The sequence below is a fragment of the Salminus brasiliensis genome, chromosome 7 (genome assembly GCF_030463535.1).
Source record: "Salminus brasiliensis chromosome 7, fSalBra1.hap2, whole genome shotgun sequence".
In the NCBI taxonomy this organism is placed as follows: Eukaryota; Metazoa; Chordata; class Actinopteri; order Characiformes; family Bryconidae; genus Salminus; species Salminus brasiliensis.
Genome location: NC_132884.1, coordinates 24,708,904 through 24,733,172, shown reverse-complemented (window position 1 = coordinate 24,733,172; position 24,269 = coordinate 24,708,904). Strand labels below are relative to the sequence as shown.

The window sequence follows — 24,269 nt, the reverse complement described above, 5'->3', positions numbered from 1 at the left end:
TCAAATCACTTCTTAATTGGGATGGTTGGAACTTCACTAGCACAGGTGAAAGCCCAATGGGTCAAATCAACCAACACAATCATACTCTGATTTGCAGAGGGTGGGAGCTGTTTCATCTGAAACATCACCACTCTGGGCTTTCTGGAAGGTCGACATACCGTACATCACTACCTGCAAATATTAGTGCCCAACCAGAGTTCAGGCAGTTGTTGGAAAACTTTTCTTAAAGCATGAACTGACTCAACAAACTGTGGCAGGAGTTGAAAGTCAAGAGTTAACTTTAGGAAACCAGGACTTGTACAAACTTCAGCAGCATGTGCAACTTGCTCAACTTCAGAAAACAGCTGTTCTAGTTTTCTCTAGAAACCTGTCCTTGCATAAAGACCTTTCTTACAGAAATGATCTCATAACAGCATAGCCTATGTGTGATACCTTTCCTTATCATAATTGGATGATATACCCGTAAAAACAGTTCCTTTTCTATTAGTCAAGTCAAGTCAAGTCAAATTTATTTGTATAGCGCTTTTTACAACTGTTGTCGTCACAAAGCAGCTTTACATAATTATTACTTAATAAAGAACAGAGACAGAGAAGAAAGAAGAAATAACATGAAGCGTCAAAGACCCCCGTGAGCAAGCCAACGGCGACAGTGGCAAGGAAAAACTCCCTCAGAGCTGGAGGAAGAAACCTTGGGAGGAACCAAGACTCACAAGGGGGACCCATCCTCCTCTGGCCAGACTGTTTTAAACATTAATGATAAAAATGACCAAACCAGGTACAACAGAAAGTTAATAGTTGTGATATTAATAGTGTCAGACAGGCACGAGTCCATCTAGGTTTCAGCACGGCCACCAAACAGGCAGCAGCGGCTGGCGGGTGAGCCATGGGTGGTGGCGGGTTGGGGGGGACCCGCTGGCTGGACTGGTAGGTGGCAGCTGGTTAGATGCAGGTAGAGGGGACCTCAGCGGGCAATCTTCCTGCAGATCGGGCTGGGTGGCCATTTACTCGGGGAAGGTAAAGAGAGAGAAGTTAGTTCTAAGAGGAATTTTATGGAGTGCAGAGAATGTTGATCATCAGCATCTGGGTATGTCTGATGACTCCGGCAGGTCTGATTATCACAGCATAATTAAAAGGAGAGAGCCAGAAGGTAACACGGACACGGGCGTACCCTGAGAACACCAGCATCTATCTGCTCCACCGTCAACAAACCTGAGTGATCGCGTGTAAGCAGCGAGACGACAGCTCCAGCATCTCAGAGTACTACAATTCCCTGGGTCCGCGAACCCCTGGACCTGCAGCCCTTATCTAAGAAACATTAATTACCAAAAGCTAAACTAAACATATAAGTTTTCAGTTTAGATTTAAAGATTGAGACTGTGAGTCCCGAACATTATCTGGAAGGTTATTCCAGAGCTGGGGGGCTTTATAGGAAAAGGCTCTTCCCCCTGCTGAGGTTTTCTGAATTTTGGGAACGCGTAAGAGGCCAGCACCCTGAGATCTAAGTAGTCTTGATGGTTCGTAATATACTATAAGATCCTGCAGGTACTCAGGAGCGAGGCCATGTAGGGCTTTATATGTTAATAAAATAATTTTGTATTCAATACGGAATTTAACTGGGAGCCAATGAAGTGCTGATAGAACTGGACTGATATGGTCAAATTTTCTAGTTTTAGTAAGGACCCTGGCTGCAGCATTTTGCACCAGCTGAAGTTTATTGAGGTTCCTGCTGGAACAACCTGACAGCAACGCATTACAGTAATCTAGCCTTGAGGTAATAAAAGCATGTACTAGCTTTTCTGCGTCTTGTAGTGATAAGGAGTTTCTTAGTTTGGAGATGTTCCTAAGCTGCATAAAGGCTGTTCTACTAATATTAGCTATATGTTGCTCAAATGATAAATCTGAGTCGAATGTGACGCCAAGATTTTTAGCTGCTAAACCAGGAATGATGGGAGAATCTGCCAAGTCTAACATTAAGTCTGATAGTTTATTTCTAGAGTCTTTTGGACCTAAAAGGAGAACTTCGGTTTTGTCACTGTTAAGGAGAAGGAAGTTATGTGACATCCAGAGTTTTATATCCTTTACACAGTCCTCCATTTTCTGTAGTCTAAATTTATCGTCAGGTTTGGCTGATATATAGAGCTGTGTGTCATCTGCATAGAAGTGGAAATTAACGCCATGTCTGCTTATAACTGAGCCCAGTGGTAACATGTATAATGTAAATAATAGTGGTCCTAAAATTGAGCCTTGCGGAACTCCATATCTTACTTCTGTGTAGTTTGAAGATAAATCATTTATCTTTACAAATTGGAAGCGTCCCGTTAGATATGATTGGAACCATGATAGGGCTGTCCCTGTGATTCCAACCATTTTCTCTAATCTTTCTAGTAATATAGAATGATCTATTGTATCAAAGGCTGCACTAAGGTCTAGTAGGACTAATAAAGATACGTAGCCTTGATCAGAGGCAAGAAGGAGATCATTCGTAATCTTCACTAGGGCTGTCTCTGTGCTGTGATTGAGTCTAAATCCAGACTGGAATTTCTCATACATGTCATTTTTACTCAGGTATAAGCAGAGTTGTTGGGCCACAGCTTTTTCTAATATCTTAGATACGAATGTTAAGTTTGAGATGGGTCTATAATTAGATAATACGCTAGGATCAAGATTTGGTTTTTTGATTAAAGGTTTTATAACTGCTATTTTAAGGGTTTGGGGTACATGCCCAAGGCTAAGGGATGAATTTACAATTGTTAAAAGAGGTCCGATTATAATTGGGAGAATTTCTTTTAGCAATTTAGAGGGAATCGGGTCGAGTGTACATGTTGTACAATTAGCTGAGGATATAATTTTTTCTAGTTCTGGCTGTGGAAGTGGGTAGAAGGCTTCCAGCCTTTGTTCTACAACTAAGTTTTGTTCTAAAGCAACTACATCGGGTGACGGCCATGTTTGATTTAATAAGCAGGGATGGATTTGTTGTCTAATATTTTCTATTTTATTATTAAAATGGTCCATAAAAACATGACTAGTTAAAGATGTTGGGATCTGGGGTTGAGTATCTGCCTGGCTTTTAGTAAGTTTAGAGATCTCATTAAAAAGAACTCTGGGATTGTTTTTGTTTTTCTCGATCAGCGAGCTCAGATACGCTGAGCGAGCTTTAATGAGTGCCTTTCTATATTGACTAAGGCCGTCCTTCCACGCAGAGTGGAACACCTCTAGTTTGGTCGTCCGCCATTTACGCTCTAGTTTCCGCACTGTTTGTTTTAAGGTACGAGTTTGATCACTGTACCACGGTGCAAGCCTTTTTTGCCTCATCATTTTATTTTTGAACGGTGCTACTTTGTCTAAGGTTGATCGGAGGGTATTCTCTAGATCGTTTGTTAATTTGACGAGCTCCGTTTGGTCTGACGGAGTGTAAGCTAAGGTCGATAGGGGTGGGAGATTTTTAGTAAACTGTACAGTTGTCATTGGTGTTATTGTGCGTTTTAGGCAGTGTTGGGGAGAAGAATTTACATTTTGCCTTAGATGTAGCTCAAAGGAGATTAGATAATGGTCTGATATTACTGAGCTTTGAGGTAGAATATTTAGCTGATCAATGCTAACACCCAGGGTCAGGACTAAATCTAGGGTATGATTACAGTAATGTGTGGGTCCAGTTATGTTTTGTATAATGCCGACAGAATCTAAAATTGATACAAACGCCTTTGTTAATGGATCGTCTGCTTTTTCAAAGTGAATATTAAAATCTCCTACTATTATAACTTTGTCACTGCACACTGCCAAGTCTGCAGCAAAATCACTAAATTCTTTTAAAAATTCAGAGTAGGGCCCTGGAGGCCTATAAATATTAATCAATGAGAAAACATTTTTATTTGTGGCTGGATTTGATATATTAATGGTCACCAACTCTCCTGTAGATACCTTCTTATAGGTTTTAACCCCAACTCAAATCTGACACACCTCATTCAGCTAATCAAGCTCTTCTGAAAGCCATAATTAGACGGAACAAAAGAGGTTGGAGCGAAGGTCTTCATGAAGGTACATCTCCAGGAGCAGGGTTGGGTTGGTGACCACTGTTCTATGGTATCGCTCTAAAGAACTCCTTTTTTACCATCTTTTTTTGTAAGGGTGAGCAGTAATCCAGTAATCCAGTAATCCATATCCCTCTCTACAGTATGCTGTACTCAGGCATATTCTTGCTGGAGCTGGAGCCCGCATTATACCCAAGAGTAGCATAGCATGCATCACAATCGCTGCAAGCACACCAGAGGTCACTTGTTCTGCTGATCACAGGCTCCTGCACATGATGGGCAGAAAGATCAAACACGGCCCCATTAAGAGCACATGAAAAATAATTCTACTCCTCAAGGAAGATGAAAGAGAGAAAGCTCTGATAGAAGGAGGGCACGTATCGGTTTGTCTCTCTCGTCCCAACAAATGCTGACACTTTCCTGGGGAGAAGGCTGGATGTTATGCTAATTGCACACACAGCAGTGTTTGAGCTGTTAACAAAGTGAGATATAGCATGAGAAGACTGGATTTTTTGGTCTGCGTAAGCTTTGCTTTTGGAAGATGGAGAATGAAAAGAACAGGTCAAGGACACCAAACTTTTAAACTTAAATAATTGGTAGTACCCTTTTTTTTGCCTGGTCAAAATCACTCATATCTGGGTATGAGGGCTGGCTGTTCAGTGTTCGTTTTAAACTGATACACTTATTTTTTCTTTATGTACACAGCATGGTAGTTAAGTAGCTGATATTGAGTTTGTGATCAATACTATTCAGTTTATAGAAATTATGGCCTAAAATGGTATGTGTTGAGTTTTAAACGTTACACCTGTCAAAAGATCCTGAGCACACCTGACTAAGTGTACAGAATGTTTTTCATAATCTTAATCACATATTGTGTCTTAAAACCTATGGGATCACATTTTAATGTACTGTATTAATACTAAACCTGTGTTATTTAAAGCACAGTTTAAACAGAAAACACAAAGCAAAAATATGACTAAGGGTATCGTCGCATTTGGGAGACCGGCAGGGTAACAAAAGTACTGCATTTACACTGAAACAAACAGGGAACACCTAAGGAGAGTTAACAAAGGGGCAGGGCTACAATGGAGAACACCTGGGAGACAAATGACAAGGCAGGACAAAGGTCGGAGACTAGGGAGGAGGCAAGGACAAAATCCCAACAGATCCATGTGCTAATGTGCGCTAATGTACTCTATTATTACTGCTGAAAAGGCCTCCCAGATCATGTTTAGGTCAAGCAGTTCAGGTAGGCAGAAGTTCTGAGATGAGCAGGTACATAAACATCCAGGAATTCTAAACAGTTTGCAGGACTGTCCATGATCTGAAATCTGAGTCCTGTTGTTGAAATATAGGCGATGCCAGGAACTACATGCAGTACTTGAGTATTTGTTGTTGTGGATGATTGACCATGTTTGCTTGAATAATCAGAGAACTTGAACTAGTTCTCTTTCAGAAACCAATTAGGACTCATATTTAAAATGCTGGCAAATGGCTCTTGATTTATTATTCATCTAGAAAGTCACTGATATTGACCGTGTGATTGTTCATATCATTCACATATGAGCATTTAATAGAAGCGAAGTAACTGTGATGAGCCTTTAAAATATATATAATATTGTTCATGATTTTAGATCAAAAACATCCAGGAAAAAAAAAAACTTTCAAAACCTCCATTCCTCATTCAGAGGACACTGATAAAGAGAACTAGCAGTACACTCACACTCGATGGAAGTCCCCACTAATGTGTGCAGCATAGTCTTATCATTGCCCCTAGTTTTACCACGGCATGTTTGATGTTGGACCAGCCTCCGTCTTTCTTTGATCATCTTGGCCAAGTCCTGTCCGATACCATTTCTTTGCATAGCATCTATCTGCAATTACTTTTGTGGGGTCAAAAAGGTCATTACAGTATCTCTTAATGGCCTAATGGAGTCTTAGTTTCCTGGGTAACCTCTCCACACACTATTGTAAGATAACCGACAGCTGTTGCAACATCCAATATCCCTTTTGCTGTAGTTCAAGATAAGCATCTCCCTCATTTCCCTGTCTTCTCCTTTCATATTTTCCGTCTTTCTACCAACCCATTCTTTTATGTCATCAAGATCCAGTACTGCATCTTTGTGCTTTTGTGTGCTTTATATGCTTAGGTTAATATAAGAGGTAAACCTATAAATAGGCACACTAAGCAACAAGAAAGGCAACATGATATGCATCCTTCCGTTGAAGATGAAGGGAATCGTTTCCTTGCTAGTTTTGCTAACATTGCTAACCTGGTGGTTGACCTTTGATAAGTGGTTATGAAGGTCATAAAGGTTTCCCCCTTCTCTATACCTTCTCTTTATGTTGATGTACTTCGCTACATTCATCCTTCTCTGAATAAGGACTAGTCACCCCAGTCCCGCTGCTGAAAAACATCCCCGCATCATGATGTTCACTGTAGGCATGGCATTAGTCAGGTGATGAGCGATGCCCTTTGTGACCTGTAAAGCTGCAGCAATTTTTCCGTACCGTTCTCCAGATCTATGCCCTGACAATCCTGTTCTGATGTCTGCAGAAAATTCCTTTGACCCCATGGCTTGAAGGTTGCTCTGAGAGGCAGTGTCAAATGTGTGATGTATATATTTCTACAAGTGTTGGCAATCCCCAATCATGTCCAATCAATTGAATTTACCACAAGTTAAGTTGCAGAAACATTTCAAGCAGTTTCAGTGAAAACAAAATACACCTCTGCTCACTTTGGGAGACATATCAAAGGGTGTGCACATTTGTGTACATATTTACTAAATTAGCACAAACTATTACAAACTATCTATTATAAACATGCAACACGAAAATATTCATTAGTAGGGTTGTCCACATACATTTGGACATATAGTGTATCTAGAACAAACCGCCTTTTCTATAGAACCAAACGTGGTTCAAACATGGAAACATGTATAGTCTCAACAGAACAGTATTAGCAATACAATGAGACACTGTAGAGCAGTCGTATCAGTCTAAGGTCACCACTTCTGTTGCATAACGTTAGCTAGGAGGGGGATAACTTCCACCAGCATTAGGCTGTGGAACAGTGACGCTATATTCTCTGGAGTGATAGAGCTCAACTAACTATGGGATAAATAGAAGTGATACAGAGATTAGACATAATCCAGCACATAGCACATCATACATATTTTATTTTTGTTCATAGAGTAGTTTGAATCATTGATTCTGTGATGGATCACATGGCCTAATGTGCTTGAAGCTGTCTAGAATTAGGCTTTAAGGTTGATTAGGCTTTAAGGTCATTAATTCCTAGTCATTTTGTACGCAGCACAGTAATCCTAATTAAAAACAAAACAAAACAAAAAAAAAAAACAGGTCAATTGGTAGAAGCTTCATTCAACCATACTATGCTTTTGAGACTCAGTCACCTTACAGCGGGGTTCTTTAAAGAGGGTCAAGCGGAGGCAAGTTTTCTTGGTTTATGTTGCAGCATAGACTGTTCTGTGGTCAGTTACGGACAGAAAAAATTATTTCTCCATGCGTCACTTCAGTTGAGTATATTCATGCATTCTCTTTGTTCTAGGCCGAGGCAAGAGAGAGAGGGAGCGGAGAGTGTGGATATGAAGAAAAGGGAGGAGAGGCGTACCAAGAGAAAGAGAAAGCGAGTTGATGTCCCTTTTGGAATAAGATATGAAACTGATCCTTAGGTTCAGGAGCTCCCGTGGAACGTTTCGGGACATTCCGCAAAAGTATTTTGTTTGATTTAGTCACCATTTAATTTACATATAACCCCTTTTATCTGACGGGTGTTTCTGATCCGTTCCTTGCTCCTTTTTTAGCTTTCACTTTGTGCAAATATGTGAGAGACGTTTCGTTTACAGAAAACGGACAGGAATATCAAGGGCAGTCAAGCAGGCACAGTTAAGTCAGGAAGCAATCCATCTCTATAACAGAAGTGGATAAACATTAGAATCTAGTGTAAATGTTTAAGCTGGACTGTTGCATTTACCCTACAATGAACGTCTGAAATCAAACGTTTATGACAGGTTTATCACTACTTAGCTATTACTTCATAAATCTATATATATAAAAAAAAATAGTTCCCTTTGCAGACATATTAAATAGATGATAATGAGCTAAAGGTTATTCAATGGGAAAGGTACACAAGTAGGAACGAGATAGGGCCGACATAAAATAAACAAAGCACAGTTCATCCAGACTTGTCCTTGTGTGGTAGGAGTTTGAACATTGCTTAGATCTGCTTCTTCTTGTGTGCCACAGACACACACATACACACACAGTAAGGGAGGAAAATTGTATTTTTTCATTCCAGCAACTGTTTTATTTAATTTGTTTTCAATAAATCAATTGCACAGGAACAAAATTGTATAGCAATTTCCCTGAGATGTCACCAGCTTGTACTGCATCCCCAGAAGAATCCTATTAAATATGTAAGCATACCCAGAAAGCATGTCCATGTGGGGCCTGTATAATTAGCTCAACTGGGAACCAGAAAGTTTTGTCCATGGGTTCCATGTTGGCCTCACATACAAATGCCTACCAGTGTCCCACAGGGTTAGTAATGGGACTAAGAGGGGTTAAACCTTGGTCCTATTTAGGTTGTACACTGCACATGGGGCCTACAAGGGACCCATTTGAGATTAAAGTGGGCTGTAACAATGAGGGTCATTTGGGAAGCCCTACTGGGTCCTAGTAACACATACGGCCCATACTCACCGGAAACCCACCTTTTTCCACCCATTTGAGCCCCACATGGGAATGTTGGCTGTTCTATTGCCAGAATGTCCACACTTCCACCAATAACTGACCATATTAGGAAGATAGAACTGTGTTAATTCCACAAGACCATCCAACACGTAGAAGTACCTGTAGTTTCTATCCCAGCCTGGCCACTTTATGCAGCAACATTTACACCACCTTAGAGTAAAATATCTGTCTACTTTCTGTAATCATAAGTGCTTAATTACTGCCAAACTACTGGCTTGTATAGACACATAAAACATGTCTCTGGAATAAATTGTTTTGGCAGAAGTAAAATGAACACTTTTCCTTAGATACTCTTAGATACCCTGTCCCTTTCACAATGTATCTCTATCTGCAAATCAACTCTGCCAATTGTTCACAAAGGCAGAAATAAGCCTAAAAAAGTGCACAAAAAAGTTGTCTACTCGTCCTACTTTTGTAAGTTATTTACAAAGTCAGTTTCAAAGCTCTGTACATTTTTTTGAGTAGCATCTTACTCAAGAATTCAGGAGCTCATCAAGTATACATCAAGTATTCCCACCTGTACCCTGATGTACAAACCAGAAAGGCAATCATTTATGCCACTTGAGCATACATACTCAGCTAATCAGCTAAAAGCTGGAAAATGAAGACGCAAGTGTAGAATTTATGTCCTTCTGTTTAACTAGGGCATCAGAACTGGATCTGTATATATGTAAATATGTGAGTGATTAGTATTAGTATTAGTTTAGAGAGTTGACAATGTCAGTGATAGAGGCCCATATTGGGACTCTGGTATAAATACATGTAGCCATCGCAGAAAAGTCGCTTTGCCACACCTTCCATCTCTCGAGGCCCCTGTGCAGCCAGCTCAGCAAGATGCATAGTGAGGTAGCGCTCCACTTCTGGGCACTCTTTAACTTGCGGGACGTTAAAGCCATCTCTCTCACCTAACAATGGAAATGAGAAACAAATGCACATACTTATATTCAAACATTTGCTTTTTCAATATTAAAACAAACAAACAAAAAAAAAAGTGTAAAAAATACAACTGAAACGTTAAAATGCTATCACTAGCAGTGCACATCTCTGACCTCGAAGATTAGATCTGATCATTATTATACAGAAACAATTAAGGCTGCATGATACAAACAAAAATGTGAAACATATCACAATAGACACATAAAGCAATAAAGCCTGGTTAAAATAATAATGTGTTCCGGACTGAATGTGCAGCAAGCACAGATATTTTTGAATCAATATCTCCTTTAAAGCAGCATTATGCAAGAGTTGGTATTTGCTCCTAGGCTGCCCCTACAGGTGGGCAGTGTATTTGACTTTTACTCCAGTGCAGAGAATATAAATACGTGCATGTGAGCTCTTCCTCAAGGAAGAGACAGTTTACACATGGATTTTTGGACAAGCAAAAAAGATACAGAACGGTCATTGAAAGTAAAAAAAGCATGTGGACTGACGCGGTAGATTAATATTACATTTTACACAAATATGACTTATGTAGTTCTAGTTCTACCTGCTTTACCAACGTTAAATAGTGCTGTTAACAGTGTGCAGAGACTTGAGGGGCAATGACAGAGCTGTTATTTTAGGGTGAAATGCTACATAATGCTGCTTTAAACAAATACCACACCACACAGCATCACAAAAGCATTCACTATTGTGCAAAGAGCAAAATAAAAAGTATAAAGTACAACTATATGTGTGTACTGTATAGCTACAAAATGTAGTTATTTCACAGAAACAATATACTGTAGTGTTTGCCGCTATTAATAGAGACACCGCTTTATTGCACCAGTTGTGGTGCTTTATTTTCCAGCTGTTGCTGGTCACAGAAATGCTGAATACAAGCTGAGCTTTTCTCTCAAACAATGCACTTAGTGCAGCTCAGCTCTTGCCCACATACACACACCAACATCAATCCAAAACATTTTCTGAACACGCTACAATATACTGTGTGCAAGTGTGTAGGTGTAACTCCCTCTACAGGCATGAGGGCAGGGTTCCCCTCTAAGAAGCACACCGGTGCTCCAATTTTAGACGCGGCTGCTAATGCTGCTTTCCTGCCAAGGTAATTACTCTAACATTATCTGCATGCAATATAATCTAACCTGCTCTCTCACAGCTTTTAAACATGTGTTCACACTCTTTAAAAAAAAAAACGTGCTTCATAGAGTTCTAGAAAAATAGAAGAAACCTTTGGTTTCAGAAAGAAGCATGTTTGTAAAGGAGATGTGTGAATCTTAAGGACTTTCACTCGATTTAGAGGTTCTTTATCAATTTACAGGTTCTTTACACGTCCATCTCAATAACGGTTCTTTGAAGCAACACTATATGGCATTTTGTTAAAAATAACGGCTTTAAAATGATATTAGTTCTCCACTGACCTGTCCTCTGCTCTGAGCTCTGCATGCTGCTAACTGCACTATGTAGAACAACGCTTGTCAGAACTGAATAATGTGTAACCCAAGTTATTTTTGTGCAAAATCCAACAATATTACTTTACCACCTCAGTCCACATAATTCTTTCACTTTCAGTGAGGGTCTTGTATCCCTGTATCCCTACAAAAATGCAACATAGAAAATAAAAGGAATAGGACAAATGCATTTGCCAATTGGATTGCCCCCCTTAGACAGATGCAGCACACTGAATTTTAATACACCTATTCTTGGCACTTGACAATCTTGTTTTTGTTTGAAACCCAAACAATACATGCTACTCACCCATTCGATCAGCCATGCTGTCAAAAAAGATCCAATCAGTTGCTTTTGGTCCGTGTTTGACAAATGAAACGTAGTGGCTTGTCTCTATGCACAGCACAGCAAACAACTCCAGTTTTTCTCGTGGAGGAGTGCGAGGCGGCCCACCAGACTCCCACATGTGAAGGAAGCCCTCTGGAAGGGGCACGGTAGTGGGCTTATGGGACTTACGGCAGGGGTGCAAATGGACCTGAGTATGACATCCACATGCACATGCTTCAGGAAGCATATAAAAAAAAGAAGGTCTGGCCTAAAGTCTTAGCTTTAGCTGAGCTACTACTGATAAGTAACAGTGATTGAATAATATGTAATATAGCATTACAGCTACCAAAAAAACTGAAAACAAAGTGTAAGGACAGAAAGAATTTAAAGAATTGGTCACAGACACTCCTACTTCCCCCAGGTTTCTCCTCCAACCCAAATCTGACACAATTCAAAATCAAGCACTTCTAAAGGCAATAATTTAATGGATCAGGAGGGTGTATTAGGGTTTGAGCTAAAGTCTGCAGAGAAGTAGATCTGCGGGCACAAGGTTGGTGACCCCACATTAAACATAAAACAAGTTAAGAAATCCACCTGAGCTGAACATGTGTCACAGAAATGTTTGAATCCTGTATTGCTAAATACTGGATCTCCAAAGCACTCCATACACTCCACATGTGCCAGCTGTCCGCAGAGCACACACTGCTGAGGACCTAAAACAAATAAACACACATGAACACAGGACAACCATGTGTTAGATGGAGCATAGGCCATATCAGAAGAATATCAGTAATATATAAAGGTTGGCCTACCACTGGACAGTAGAGCAGTGATGTCTAGCTCTAGTGAGGGAATGATTTTTGGAAACATTTTAAACTGCTTTCCAGAGCGAGGCATGGTAAGGATCAGGCACGAGGGCACCTGGTGTCACAGAAAGATAAAAATAGAAGGGGAAAGGTAGGTGGGGGGTTCTGGCAGAAAAATACACGCCGTGTGTAAAGTAATGGTTGGAGGTAGATGACTCTTTAGCTCTTTAGACAACCTTAGCTTTCTGAAATATGTCTTTATAAAGGAATGATTCTGACAAAACTCAAATGTACACAATTGTGAACTCATTCCAACAGTAATCAATTATCCAAGACATTTTAATGTTTGCTTTAGTTTTTTTTAGTGGATGCTATTAGGATAATGTAGCTAACAATGATGGAAGTGTATGCTCACTCTGTAGGATCAGTATACTATATGCCATGTTTTTCTGTGACCGTGACATTTTAGCTGACTGCCAAATAAATAACTATGATTAACAATTTAAAAAAAATAAATGGTTAGCCATCTCGGTTTCATAGCTGTTGATATCTAGTAGCTTGCAACTGAAGACCGAAACAGCTCAACACTCTTACAAATAAAAGGTGCTTCAGATTGTATTTGAGCGATGCCATAGAAAAACACTTTTGGTTTTAATAAAGAACCATGCTTGTAACAGAGATTGGGCGTGAAGAACCTTTAAATAAAAAATAAAAAAAATGTTATATCAAACTAAGGTTCTTTAAACATTTAAAGAACCATTTGAAGCACCAAAAAGTATACAACTAAGTCATTTAAGTTATCATGAAGTAATAATGGAATTAGGTCAGCTTAGATAACAGCTTAAATAACAGGAAATTACATAATAATTGTGACAGGCCAGCTATGTATGTATAGTACAGATGCTAATATTTAGTCATTTTCAATATATAATATATAACACATATATATATATAACACACACATATACAAAAGTGTCTGATGCCAATATTATTATCTGCGTATATCAATATAATTCTGATATCTCTATTTTAGAGGTTATGGTATGTAATTATACTTGAAGGAATGCAGTTGCTGTTGGTCTTTAATTCTCAAATGTAATCTGAGGAAATTATGACGTATTCCATCTAAACAAATTAATTCAGGCACTGCTAATTCAGGTTAAATGTGGTAATTTTGTTGAGAAAAAAAATACAATCCAAAAAAAAGGCTAATTCTGTATTATAGTTACGGATTATGAATGAAGTATTCCCAAATGCTAAAAGTGTCTTATGTCTCTTGACCTCATTGCTAAACTGCTAAGCTGGAAACCACCAATACTGCACAGTAAAGTTATTGGAAAGTTGCTGTTGCTGTAACACTTCAGTGTATTTCTGGCAGCGGGAATGACTACTATCGACAGTGACTACAGATAGACAGCACCATCTACAGGACAAATACACACTGCTCTTAATAACTTCACAACACATCCACAGCATCAAAGTGTATGCAGCCCCTCAGAAATCGGGCTCACCTCTGCCAGTCTGAGGCCGTTGTTGTAAAAGGAATGCTCCAGCAGCTGCTGAACTGTTGGTAAAACCAGAGTGTTGTTGTAATCCACAAAGATCTGGTAAAAGTAACTAGTTTCCACCTTCTCCATTCCCAGCGGTTTTCTGTTCAGATCATTGTAACAAAAAAGGGTTTTAGTGTGCAAGTAGAATAACAGTACACAGAAATAGAGATTTAGTGTTTAAAAAAGAACAGAAGAAGAAATCCAGACAGATGGACAAACATGTGCTGTGCTACTCACAGTTTGAGTGGCGGCTCCAGTGACAGAATGTCTTGCATAATGAGTGTAAGGAACTCCTCTGGATCTGTGCACAGGATCAGGCGGACTTGTTATTGGTGCATTTGTATTTGCTTATGAGCCGTGACTTTCAAAAAGCTTTTTTTAGCCATACTGAATTGGATAAATAATGGAATAACTTTCATCCTACAGATAACAATCACCTTCAGATTCGAATGTACAGGCACCATACTGAGGAGTTAGTAAACAATGAGAGAAGTGCCCCTATGTAAATTCAAAATTTCCTAATACAACTTTTCATACTTGTGTGTACCACACTGTGTGCGGTCTGTCACTTTCAACTAGACTAAACAGTTCATAAGCGTTGGGTGCTTTTTTTGGGATATTATTTTACACAGATGCATCAAAAACATACTACACATTATGTATGTTCACTAATACTCACTCATGTACATTTTAGTCGTTTTGAGCTCATTACAGTGCCTTCAGGCCAAACAAACAGATGTAAGACAGATTTGTAGGTGTTTATATGAAATATGATCTGTATCTTATTTTAGTTCTACTTTCTGTATTTAACAAACCTATGTGTTAACAAATGTGTTGTGTTGTGTAAAAACACACAGTATAAGACACCATAATGGATAATGAATGCATCCTGTACAACAGACAAAACTAAAAATGCTGCATTAATAATATATAAAAAATCATCAAAATTTAACTATACTGTATCATGTCATCTCATATAACCTTTCTCATCCGTGGTGTAGCTAGGAGAGTGGCCACGTTCCTGCAACTGTTGACGAAGCTTCATCACGTTGCGGTCAGCCACAAACCCCTCTCTGCAAACACATACACACAAACTGATCTCTCCAGAAATAGTGATTTTCAAGACGTTCTAATCATGTGGAATGCTTATGCAACACATTTTAGGTCATGTGTCAATACAAGAAATGTGTATGTCGTCTTTCTTACGGAACGAAACATTAGTAAGCAAAGTGTCGCTGTCATGCAAAAACCTTGTATCTTAAAAATGTCAACTCAAGAGGAAAGGACGGTGACAGTTAAAGTACAACATTCTATTCCAACTTATTTTAGAGCATTTCTATTGGTTCATTCATCATCATTTTAACATAATGTAAAGAACAATTTTCAGACTGTCAAAAAAGCAAAGAAAAATGGCAAAAATTGAGATAAGATAATTGTAGAAAAAAAAATTATAGGATATATATATATATATATATATATATATATATATATATATATATATATATATATATATATATATATATATATATATAGTGTCACACAAAGTTTTACCTGCGCAGAGGGCACACAATCTCCCTCAGAAGGGTTTTCTGGATGTGCTTATCATTCTGCTTAGTGCCTTTATACAGCAGAGAGTCCAGTACTGATGAACAGGAAAACAGACTAGAACAGAGAAAGAGGTGTCAAACAGTAAGGCCCAGAGTAGAATGCCATCTAAAATTTATGTAGAACTGATGGCTTAGATTGTCATTACTAAATAAGACCACAAGGCCAGGTGTAAAAAGTTCTTTCAAGATTCTTGAAACTCCAAAAGAAGAAATGCAACAAAAAAAAAGTTACCGTCAAGGCATTAAATTTAACCTGAGGAACAACTGAATAAATGAGTTGAATGTAATAACCCTGTATTGTATAGCAAAAGCTACTGTGCCAAGAAAACAGTCAAATGTTGAAAAAGCAAAAGGTATTAAATTGACTATAGGCAAAGTCAGTGCTTCAACTCTATTCACTATCGATATTCATGCAAAGAAAAGAAATGCATGCCTATGCCCTGGTGCAGTAAACTAATGTAACAGTAATATCATTGTGTAGCAGAAAAGTATTCTGGGCTAAATTCTTTTTGGAAAAGGCACACTGCAACGATTCATATATTTGCAGCAATGAATATATGATCTGCCAACATCACAATTAAAAGATTGAGAAACTGCTTTTTAAAGAAATTCAGTGATTAAGAAAATATGATAAAATGAGAAAACTAGACTACTGTATTTGTTTACCTCTTGTTTCTAAGCAGGAATAAACAGAACTTCTAACCTGAAAAGAGCAGAGTCCATGTAGCAGGAGTTACAGTGACCTTGAATACCCTTCATTCGTCCAAGCAGAAACTTTGTCACATCCTGAGATCTAATGGGTGGGACATTGTCCTGGGACCCTGCCGATATATCTGATATATCATATAATTTATATACAGATATTAAAATCAGACATCACTCACACATACATACAGTGCTTCTTAATGAATAAATTGTGCAGAATAAATGACTACCAAAATGTCCATTTGATGCACTGTCTCCCAGAAAGCGAGAATCAGGACGACAAGAGGTGAGCTTCACAAAAAGGCTGCGGTTTGGTAGACTTGTGAAATAGCGTTTATCTTTAAATTTACCATCACCCACTCCGCAGTCCTCTTCCTGAAACAGAGAAAAGCATGTATTAAACAGTACCTAATGGGTCAGCCACAGGGTAATTACACAGCTATATAAACTATAAACTGCTTGGAACACACTTAGGGGAGATTCTAATAGGTGACATTTCTCACTGTCACCAGAAGAGGTCAGTATTATTAAGTACCAGTTCCAGCCCAGCCATGAGATCAGACTTTCCTGGGAGATAGCCAATCCACTTAACAGTTCCGTAGGTGGGCCCTTTTGCCAGATCCACCTCCACCATGGAGTTCACGTCTATGTCTGCATTTCCACCCAAATGTTTTGGTATTTCTGGACTTCCAGATGTATCCATTTGTTCTGTTTCATCTGTGGAACACAAAACATGAAAGGGGAAGTCCACCAATGCCGGAGAAATCCTACTGTGCTAAATAAGTAATTATTATTTACACAATTATTTACAATTTATTTAACATAACAATGCAAATATAAAAAAAAATACCTATTTGATATTCCCTGACTGTGAGGTTATTGTCCACTTACCTCCTTCTTTAAAAACACATTCCAAAGAGACTGTAGTCTCTCCTCCTTCTCTCCCATGTTCATCCCTGTCCTGTGAAGAAACAGTAAGTTTGAGACCTAATGCTAAAACACTGCTTCAATCCTGCCCTCTTATTTCCCCACTGTCTTAGGAAGGATAAGATGAAGGCTTTATAGTCCAGGGACTTACAGTTGAGATCAGAACCATGCCTTCTTCCTTTAGCAGTTGCAGAACCATGCCGTGGTGCCTTTCTGGACCAATGAAATATGTCACACGATTGCCAACAGACAGCTGCTCTTCAGTTGTCTCAGGTACGCTAGACCAAGGTGTATGGGAGGAGCCTGCTGGTTTTGAATGCATTGGTCTAATTCTGTTGAAGGGGGCAAACATGCCACAATTCTTCCCACAACTGAAAAGGCTTTTGAAATTATATGTTCCATCCTGGCCTTTCCCTTTGTCTTCTCCCTGAGAAAGGTTTTACAATCCTTTGATGAATTAGTCACATCATGCTGTAATAACCCATTTCAGCCCCGCCAGAAACTTTAATTGCTGCAATGCACAGTGCAGTGTGTTTTAAAGCTTTTAAAATATCTACACATAAAAACAAGCATACAACAGATTTGCATAGGCACACAAGACTTCATTTCCTGTCATGTGATGAAGCTTTTTTCAGATGCTACTTCCAGGATGCATAACTTTTTTCATAAATGATAGTTGTTGATAGTTGTATCCGTTTTTTTGTCATTCTGCATTTTACATAATTAAAAATGACCAAACGGATTGGCAACAATAGCCCAAAATTACTTAAAAGGACTTAAAATAACCTCTTTTTACACTTTCTTTCCATGAATAAGAAGTGTTTTCTTCTGCTGTAAAGTTTTGCCATTTTGATCAAAGTTTTGTTAAGGAAAATGTTGAAAACGCAAAGTTATTTTCTATACCTATTTCAAAACAAAAAGAAATTCATATTGCATTTTTTGCAATTTGTTTTAGCTATTAAAATACATATTTAAGCAGAAACTAAAGTTGTCAGTAGGCAAATAGCTTGCAATAATATTAGACAGGCTATACATGGGCAGGCAGTGCAGTTTGAAAGGTTAGACCACAGCTGTGCACATTTGAATATTTTTCTAGCTGTTCTTGGAAATATTTGAATCTATAACTTGATACTTTTATTTATTTTATAAAATTTAGCACATAAAGTACAAACTAATATCCCACCTGTAGTTCAACTCCAAAGAATACCCCTGCTATAGGATCCAAATTTGTCTCAGAGAGTCTGCCGATGTATCTAACCACACCTTTGAGCCACTTTCCATTTTGCTCCACTGTCACTTCAGACCCTTTAACCAAGGCTGTAGCCTGGTCTAAAGTCTCTGACCGTGCAAATTCATCCAGTCTCTCCTCATTTGTTATAAGAGCCAACAATAACTCTGCCTTTTCTTGGGGCAGTATACAGAGAAAATCCAATGGCAGGTCATGTTCAATTGGAGAGCCTATACATTTCACACGTACGGTGTCTTTCTTCTGTTTCTTCTGTTGTGAACATCGATCCTCTGTAATGTAACAAATTTGGCCTGCTGTCATACAGCTGAATGGCGCGGGCGTTGCAGTAAGAATAAAATAGATGTTCTTGTCTTTGGGGGCCATTACTAGACGTCAACACCTGTAAAAATAATAATAAGCAAACATATTGGTTATTAATTTGTGGCTCCTGTACTGTGGAATTAATCAAAATGCAAGATACATCACAAGTGATTCAGAGGCAGTGAATACAACATAACTTTAACAGTGTTTGACCAGTGCAGAAATCCAACTTCCATGTACAGGGGCGACATGTGTGTGTGTGTGCCTGTTACTGAGAGTGTATTAATTAAGTATTTTGGCAGAATTGTTAAGAGTCATGAGGCCCAGTGTCATATCTTTTCATGGGACTCCAAAATCCTTGACAGCACCCCTGCCTTGTGTGAGTGTGATGATTTTAGCATTTTACCATTAAGTAGGGCTAGGCAATTAACCTAGAATGAACCCCTAATTAACGTAGTCTTGCCTATGTTTCCCACACTGTACCGCATGTGTAGTCACTTGGCTCAGCCCCATCCAGTCTGCGACATGGAAGCAACATGTCTCACTGATGTCTCTTTTTGGATGGCAACTCACCACCTCAAACTCAACCCCAGCAAGACAGAGCTGCTGGACATCCCGAGAACTGCTGGACTGCACAATGATCTTGCCATCTCCTTTGAGAACTGACTGATCACTCCTTCTACAGAAGCTTGAAGCCTTGGTGTAGTCATGGATGCTCAGTTGTTGTTCTCAAGTCATGTTGCAAATCTGACTCTGCCATGTAGATTTCTCCTGTACAACAGCCAGAGAATTCAACCTTTCCTCTCTGGAGAGGTCAGCCAGGTGCTTGTTCAGTCTCTTATCATTTCAAGACTTGACTACTGCAACTCTCTTCTGGCTGGTCTCCCTCTGCGCACCATCAGGGCCCTGCAACTTATCCAGAATGCAGCAGCACGGGTCGTCTTCAACGTTTTAACGTTTCAAAGTTCAGCCATGTAACTCCTCTGCTGTGTTCTCTTTACTGGCTTTCTGTAGGTGCTGTCAGCATCAGATTCAAAACCCTGATTCACGGAAGACAAGCATCCAGGCTTTTTTCGGTCGTGGCACCAACTTTTCCTGAGTGTCCGAACGGCAGAGTCTGAATTATTTTTCTTATTTTGATAGCATTTTTTTTTTGATATTATATCTTGTTTCATGTGAGCAGGCAATTGTCAAAGCATTTTACTGTCAAACACACTTTGATATGTCTCTGAAGGAGGTTCACCCAAAGCACTACTGTTAGAGCCATTTTTGTGTTTTAATTAAAAATGTATGTTGTGAATTTGTCTTTAATTCCTCATTAATATGTGTAACTTTTGCATTTGGGTAGCTATATAATAATTTAGTAATTATTATTAGAAAGTAATTGCTTTAATGCAATGCAATTTGATTGGCTGCTGAGTTTAGTAAAAAGCGCGAGGACGCATGGAATACCGCAGAAGCCTCGAGCCGAGGAGCACCACAGTCTTTTGACCGTCACGTTGCTTCATTTAGAAGACAGAAATTCATCTTTTGATTTGTATGATTTTAAGTTCATAGTAAAGATACAACCCCCAAAGAAAATGCTGGAGTCAAGATCTTTTGAGTGAGTGAGTTTGTCATGACGTTTTTGGGCTACACAGCGTGTTTTGCCCACGGCAATACAGGGCACTGGCCGGCTTTCTCCACATGTGTTAGTGAAACAGAGATGGGGTGGAGTAAAGGAATAAACGGGGCACTGAAGAGTGACAGGAGTTCAGTGTAACTACATAAGAGGTCCGGGCCGCGGCGCTGTTTTTAAAACGGGTTTTCTCAGGAACCTAATACACATGTGCTGATGCCGCATCTAAACTAATAACAGTAGCTATAATTATTTTTTATCATGTACTATAGATTTCGCAGTTTTAAATTAGTAAGAAGACGGAGATAAAACCCTGGACATGTGAACTGCAGCTGGGCCTGCACCGTCTGAGCTCGTTTCCTATTTCAGGTCACTGACAGTGTTTTGGGAACAGGTTCACGGAGGAAAGTGAAAGTAAATACACATGATTTAAAAACACAACCGCCGATAAAACCAAAAAACCCCAACCACCCGTGAAAATCACCTGTTAAAACGAACAGACTGGTCCACTCCTGAGGACACATTCAGAAGCAATGGTGAAGAAAGAAAGCACAATGTCTCACTTTACGACTGTAAACTTACTTTCGTTTCGCTGATCAAATCGAAGGTGTCTTCCAAGAGCCGAGATGAAAACTGTCGTAATATTACGGCAGTACAAATCCTTTAAACCCGTCGGTGTATATGAGTAGAAAAATCCCAGAACTCGCAAATATAGTTTAAAGGCATTGAAGTCCTGTTTGCTACATAAGCCGCCCCAACTTGCTGCCTGTCGTGTAACTAGTTATGCATGATTAGAACAGTTCTCTGAAACGCAGCAATCCTCGATATATACACCGTGTCGGGCACACTCGGGGTAAGGCGAGCATTTGTAGATCTTCTTTCCGGCAAATTGTTGCGTCATCAGCACGAGTCTCCGCGCTGTTTGATTACGAATGTGTTTTGGATCCAAACATGGCAGAACGTGAAGCTTTACAAAGAGAAATCGAGGAGCTGCAAAGTAAGTATTTTAACGTGACATACCCGCTGACTCATTTTCTCTGTCGTTATTTAAGGCGTTATTTAGTTTCCATCAGTCCTCCATTTTTATCGAGTCGTGTTTATTTAGCCCATTCCTCCCTCTCTCTCTCTCTCTCTCTCTTTCTGTGCTCAACGTTACACCAGCAGTGTACAGTAACCTTACACACTTCTCTAGCTAACTAATTTGCGAAATGTCATGAGTTTTTAATACTTTCACCATGTTTAAACGATGTTTCACTGTTTTTTGCAGATATGAAAAACATTTGTGATTGTAACTTTTGCGGGTTTGGCGATGTAAACTGTAAATATAGCTTTCGTAGCTGCGTGCTCTGAATAACTGCACCCCATTTCTTATAGTCATATAGATACCTTTACGCCTGACTTTCACTGTACTTGTAAGAATGTCGTTGTCCTTATATGTATAACATATTTGGTGAAAGGATCATGGCTCTTATTCACACTTCTTCTATTCTTTTCTCTATTTTATTTTGTCAGTCTCCTCCCACTTATTTAGCTAATGTAATCATGCATATTCCTATTCATTTAATGTAAAATTGAACTGCCCTAGCTAATCTTAGTGCAGGAGGTAGATGATGAGCAGGAGTGCAGTGTGTTTCTACAATATGGAAAATAGCATCGAGACATATACTTTTTGTATTTGTTTGTTTAAATGCCAAGATATCCTAGACTTTTTAGTTATATTTTGTGTTCCATATGTCTTTTTAATTTAAAAAATTATGGTTCTTGAAAAAAAACCCAGTACTACAGTACAGACTACTCAGCAGTTTTGTTTCTTTGTGTGTGTGTCAAACATATAAATCTATATCAGTAAAAAGTAATTTAAAGCTTTTCTCTGATCGGACCATGGTTAAAGGGTCAGGGGCTTTACAGACTCCATTAGTGAAGTAGAGGGCAACGATAAACTGATCTGATCAACAATTAATGATTTTTTTTTTATTAAGAAATAAATTCTATTGGAAGCTAAGGAGATTGACCAGCTGGATAGACTTTATTGGTCAAGTTGACCAAGCTGGTCTTGCTGGATTGGGTGGCTTGGACAAGCTTTAAAAAAAAAAAAAAAAAAAAAAAAAAAAAAAAAACTTCATTCGTAACACTATACTGGGTATATTCAAGTTACTTCAGGAACTCATGAATGAACTTAACATGACGTTAACATGATGTCTTATTTTATCTAAATATGTACTGTGCATACTTCCTATTCTGTCTTCACAGACCTCATTAAGGACCACAAGAGAGTTCATGGTAATGCCCCGACAAGCTCAGCTCCATGGTTTTCGTCTAGAGGCGGCCTGGGTAGGGCTCGAGGGCACAACCCCCGTTACAGTCACTCATATTCAAGTCAGGCCCAGGTTTTTGCACCTCATTCTACCAGCCAATGGCGGAAAACATACTCTCTCAACAACAAGAGTACCCCAGCTTCTGGAGGAGGACCCTCCCAGGCTTCTGAGCCTTACCTGAAGAAGACTCAGCATGTTAGTTCTGTAGCCTCTGTTGCTGACACACTTGTGGGCAGCAGTAAAAACAGTGGTGATGTTTGTAAGCTGTCGCTCAATGAGACGACAGAGGCTAAGGCAATTAAGGGCATCACAGTGCCTTTACAGAACATTACCAAGAAGGAATCATTACTTTCTGGTGATGTAATCCGAGCCACCAGTGCAAACAGAACAATACTGAAATCTACACAAACAAAGACTGACACTTCAGTCAGTTCTAATGCTGACCTTGCAGGGTCTTCTTCAACTGGTGCTCAACAGAGTGAAAAGAAGGCAAATCCAACTTGCACATCGAAAAGTGCATCGCATATGGTTTGTGCCACTGCTACCTCATTTGTCTCTTCATATGAGGAGACCTGTGCCTTCAAAAATAAGACTTCAGCACCCCTGCAAGCAAAATCACACTTCACCAGCAGCAGCAGCTCAGCTGATAGGACTGTGATCATGGCAGCAGCCACTAAAGATTTTTCTTCAGCTCCGACCACTCCTCCTCAGACTTGCTTTAGTTCTGCATTAAACCACAGGTTTAAACTGGACTCGACAGCACGGGCGCAGACAACATCATCTTCTCCCCATAAGACATCACAGTTTACCTGGGTGAAGAGCCAAGGGACTACAAATAGCCAGCTTAAACCGGAGATCCACTCTACTGTGTCTTCTCCTAACTCGGGTTCAGGTTCGGCTGCCGCTGGGATAGCCAACATCAAGAATGTCCATAGTTCAAACAAGAAGGCACATCGCAGGCCTAGTCTTTCCTCGGGCCCTCTTAAGACCTCAAAGTACTCTTGGGTGTCCTCATCCTGCTCCACTGCAACAGTTACCAGAGGAACCCCAACCAAGCTGCCAAACAAGCAACCTTCTCCCAAAGCTCACAAGTTACCTGGGAAAGCAACAAAGGAGGGATCAGACATGACCAAAAAACTCACTTGTGTTCCTTCTACCATGTCAAAGAGGACTAAAGTTAGTGGAGGTACTTCCACAACTCATGTTAACCATGCTAATGCCAATCGTTATTCCTGGAAGGCCGCTGTTCAGAGTTCCTCTGGGGTTTCAGTTGGGTCCACCCCGCGACCATCTCGAAAGGGATCTGTGTATCGATGGACTGCTCAGAAAGAGGGAAAAGATTCAGGCTTTAGACCACATCCATCTCGAGTTCAGACGAGCCCTGCCCCCACTCCTCTTTCCAGTAGTGGATTTAAGCTAAGGAGCAGAACAAAGATTATCAGGAGATCTAGCACCAGGTAAGAATTTTTATTATGATTATGAAATAAATTTAGAATAATTATAATAAAATAATAAATTTTGACAGACTTGCCACAAAACCATGTGCTGTCAGTTTATTAAGCCCTCTAAGGACCTTTCAGTACTCTGCAACCTAGGTTATTCACAGGGCTTATGCTTTTCTTATTATTTGCTTTTGTTATGTTCAGGGTAAAACATGATTTCAGAACCTTAGTTGT

The 24,269-nt window shown here is 39.4% G+C and overlaps 2 protein-coding genes across 5 annotated transcripts in view; one reads left to right on the top strand and one right to left on the bottom strand.

The window, feature by feature from the left end:
• Positions 1-492: 492 nt before the first annotated feature.
• cyldl (cylindromatosis (turban tumor syndrome), like) lies at positions 493-21,097 on the bottom strand. 3 transcript variants are annotated; one of them, XM_072684298.1, is made up of 16 exons: positions 20,861-21,096; positions 18,295-18,739; positions 17,263-17,538; positions 17,076-17,145; positions 16,720-16,901; positions 16,415-16,559; positions 16,183-16,312; positions 15,424-15,534; positions 14,854-14,945; positions 14,110-14,173; positions 13,834-13,972; positions 12,329-12,437; positions 12,111-12,229; positions 11,499-11,724; positions 9,599-9,709; positions 493-8,840 (listed from the first exon to the last, which is right to left on the bottom strand). In XM_072684298.1, exons 2-16 carry the CDS (start codon positions 18,721-18,723, stop codon positions 8,632-8,634), a joined length of 2,412 nt encoding a protein of 803 aa, XP_072540399.1. In that variant the 5' UTR covers positions 18,724-18,739; positions 20,861-21,096; the 3' UTR covers positions 493-8,631. The 3 variants fall into 3 exon arrangements, with proteins under 3 accessions (XP_072540399.1, XP_072540401.1, XP_072540400.1); XM_072684300.1 differs by having other exon boundaries at positions 18,589-18,739; positions 20,861-21,095; XM_072684299.1 differs by having other exon boundaries at positions 8,749-9,709; positions 20,861-21,097.
• Positions 21,098-21,227: 130 nt separating this feature from the next.
• Positions 21,228-24,269, top strand: part of zc3h3 (zinc finger CCCH-type containing 3) — a 69,937-nt gene continuing 66,895 nt past the window's right edge. For both annotated transcript variants that reach the window (XM_072684295.1, XM_072684297.1), the window contains exons 1-2: positions 21,228-21,275; positions 22,529-24,050. In XM_072684295.1, the coding sequence (XP_072540396.1) occupies positions 21,230-21,275; positions 22,529-24,050 (1,568 nt within the window). In that variant the 5' untranslated portion in view covers positions 21,228-21,229. The remainder of the gene's footprint in view (positions 21,276-22,528; positions 24,051-24,269) is intronic.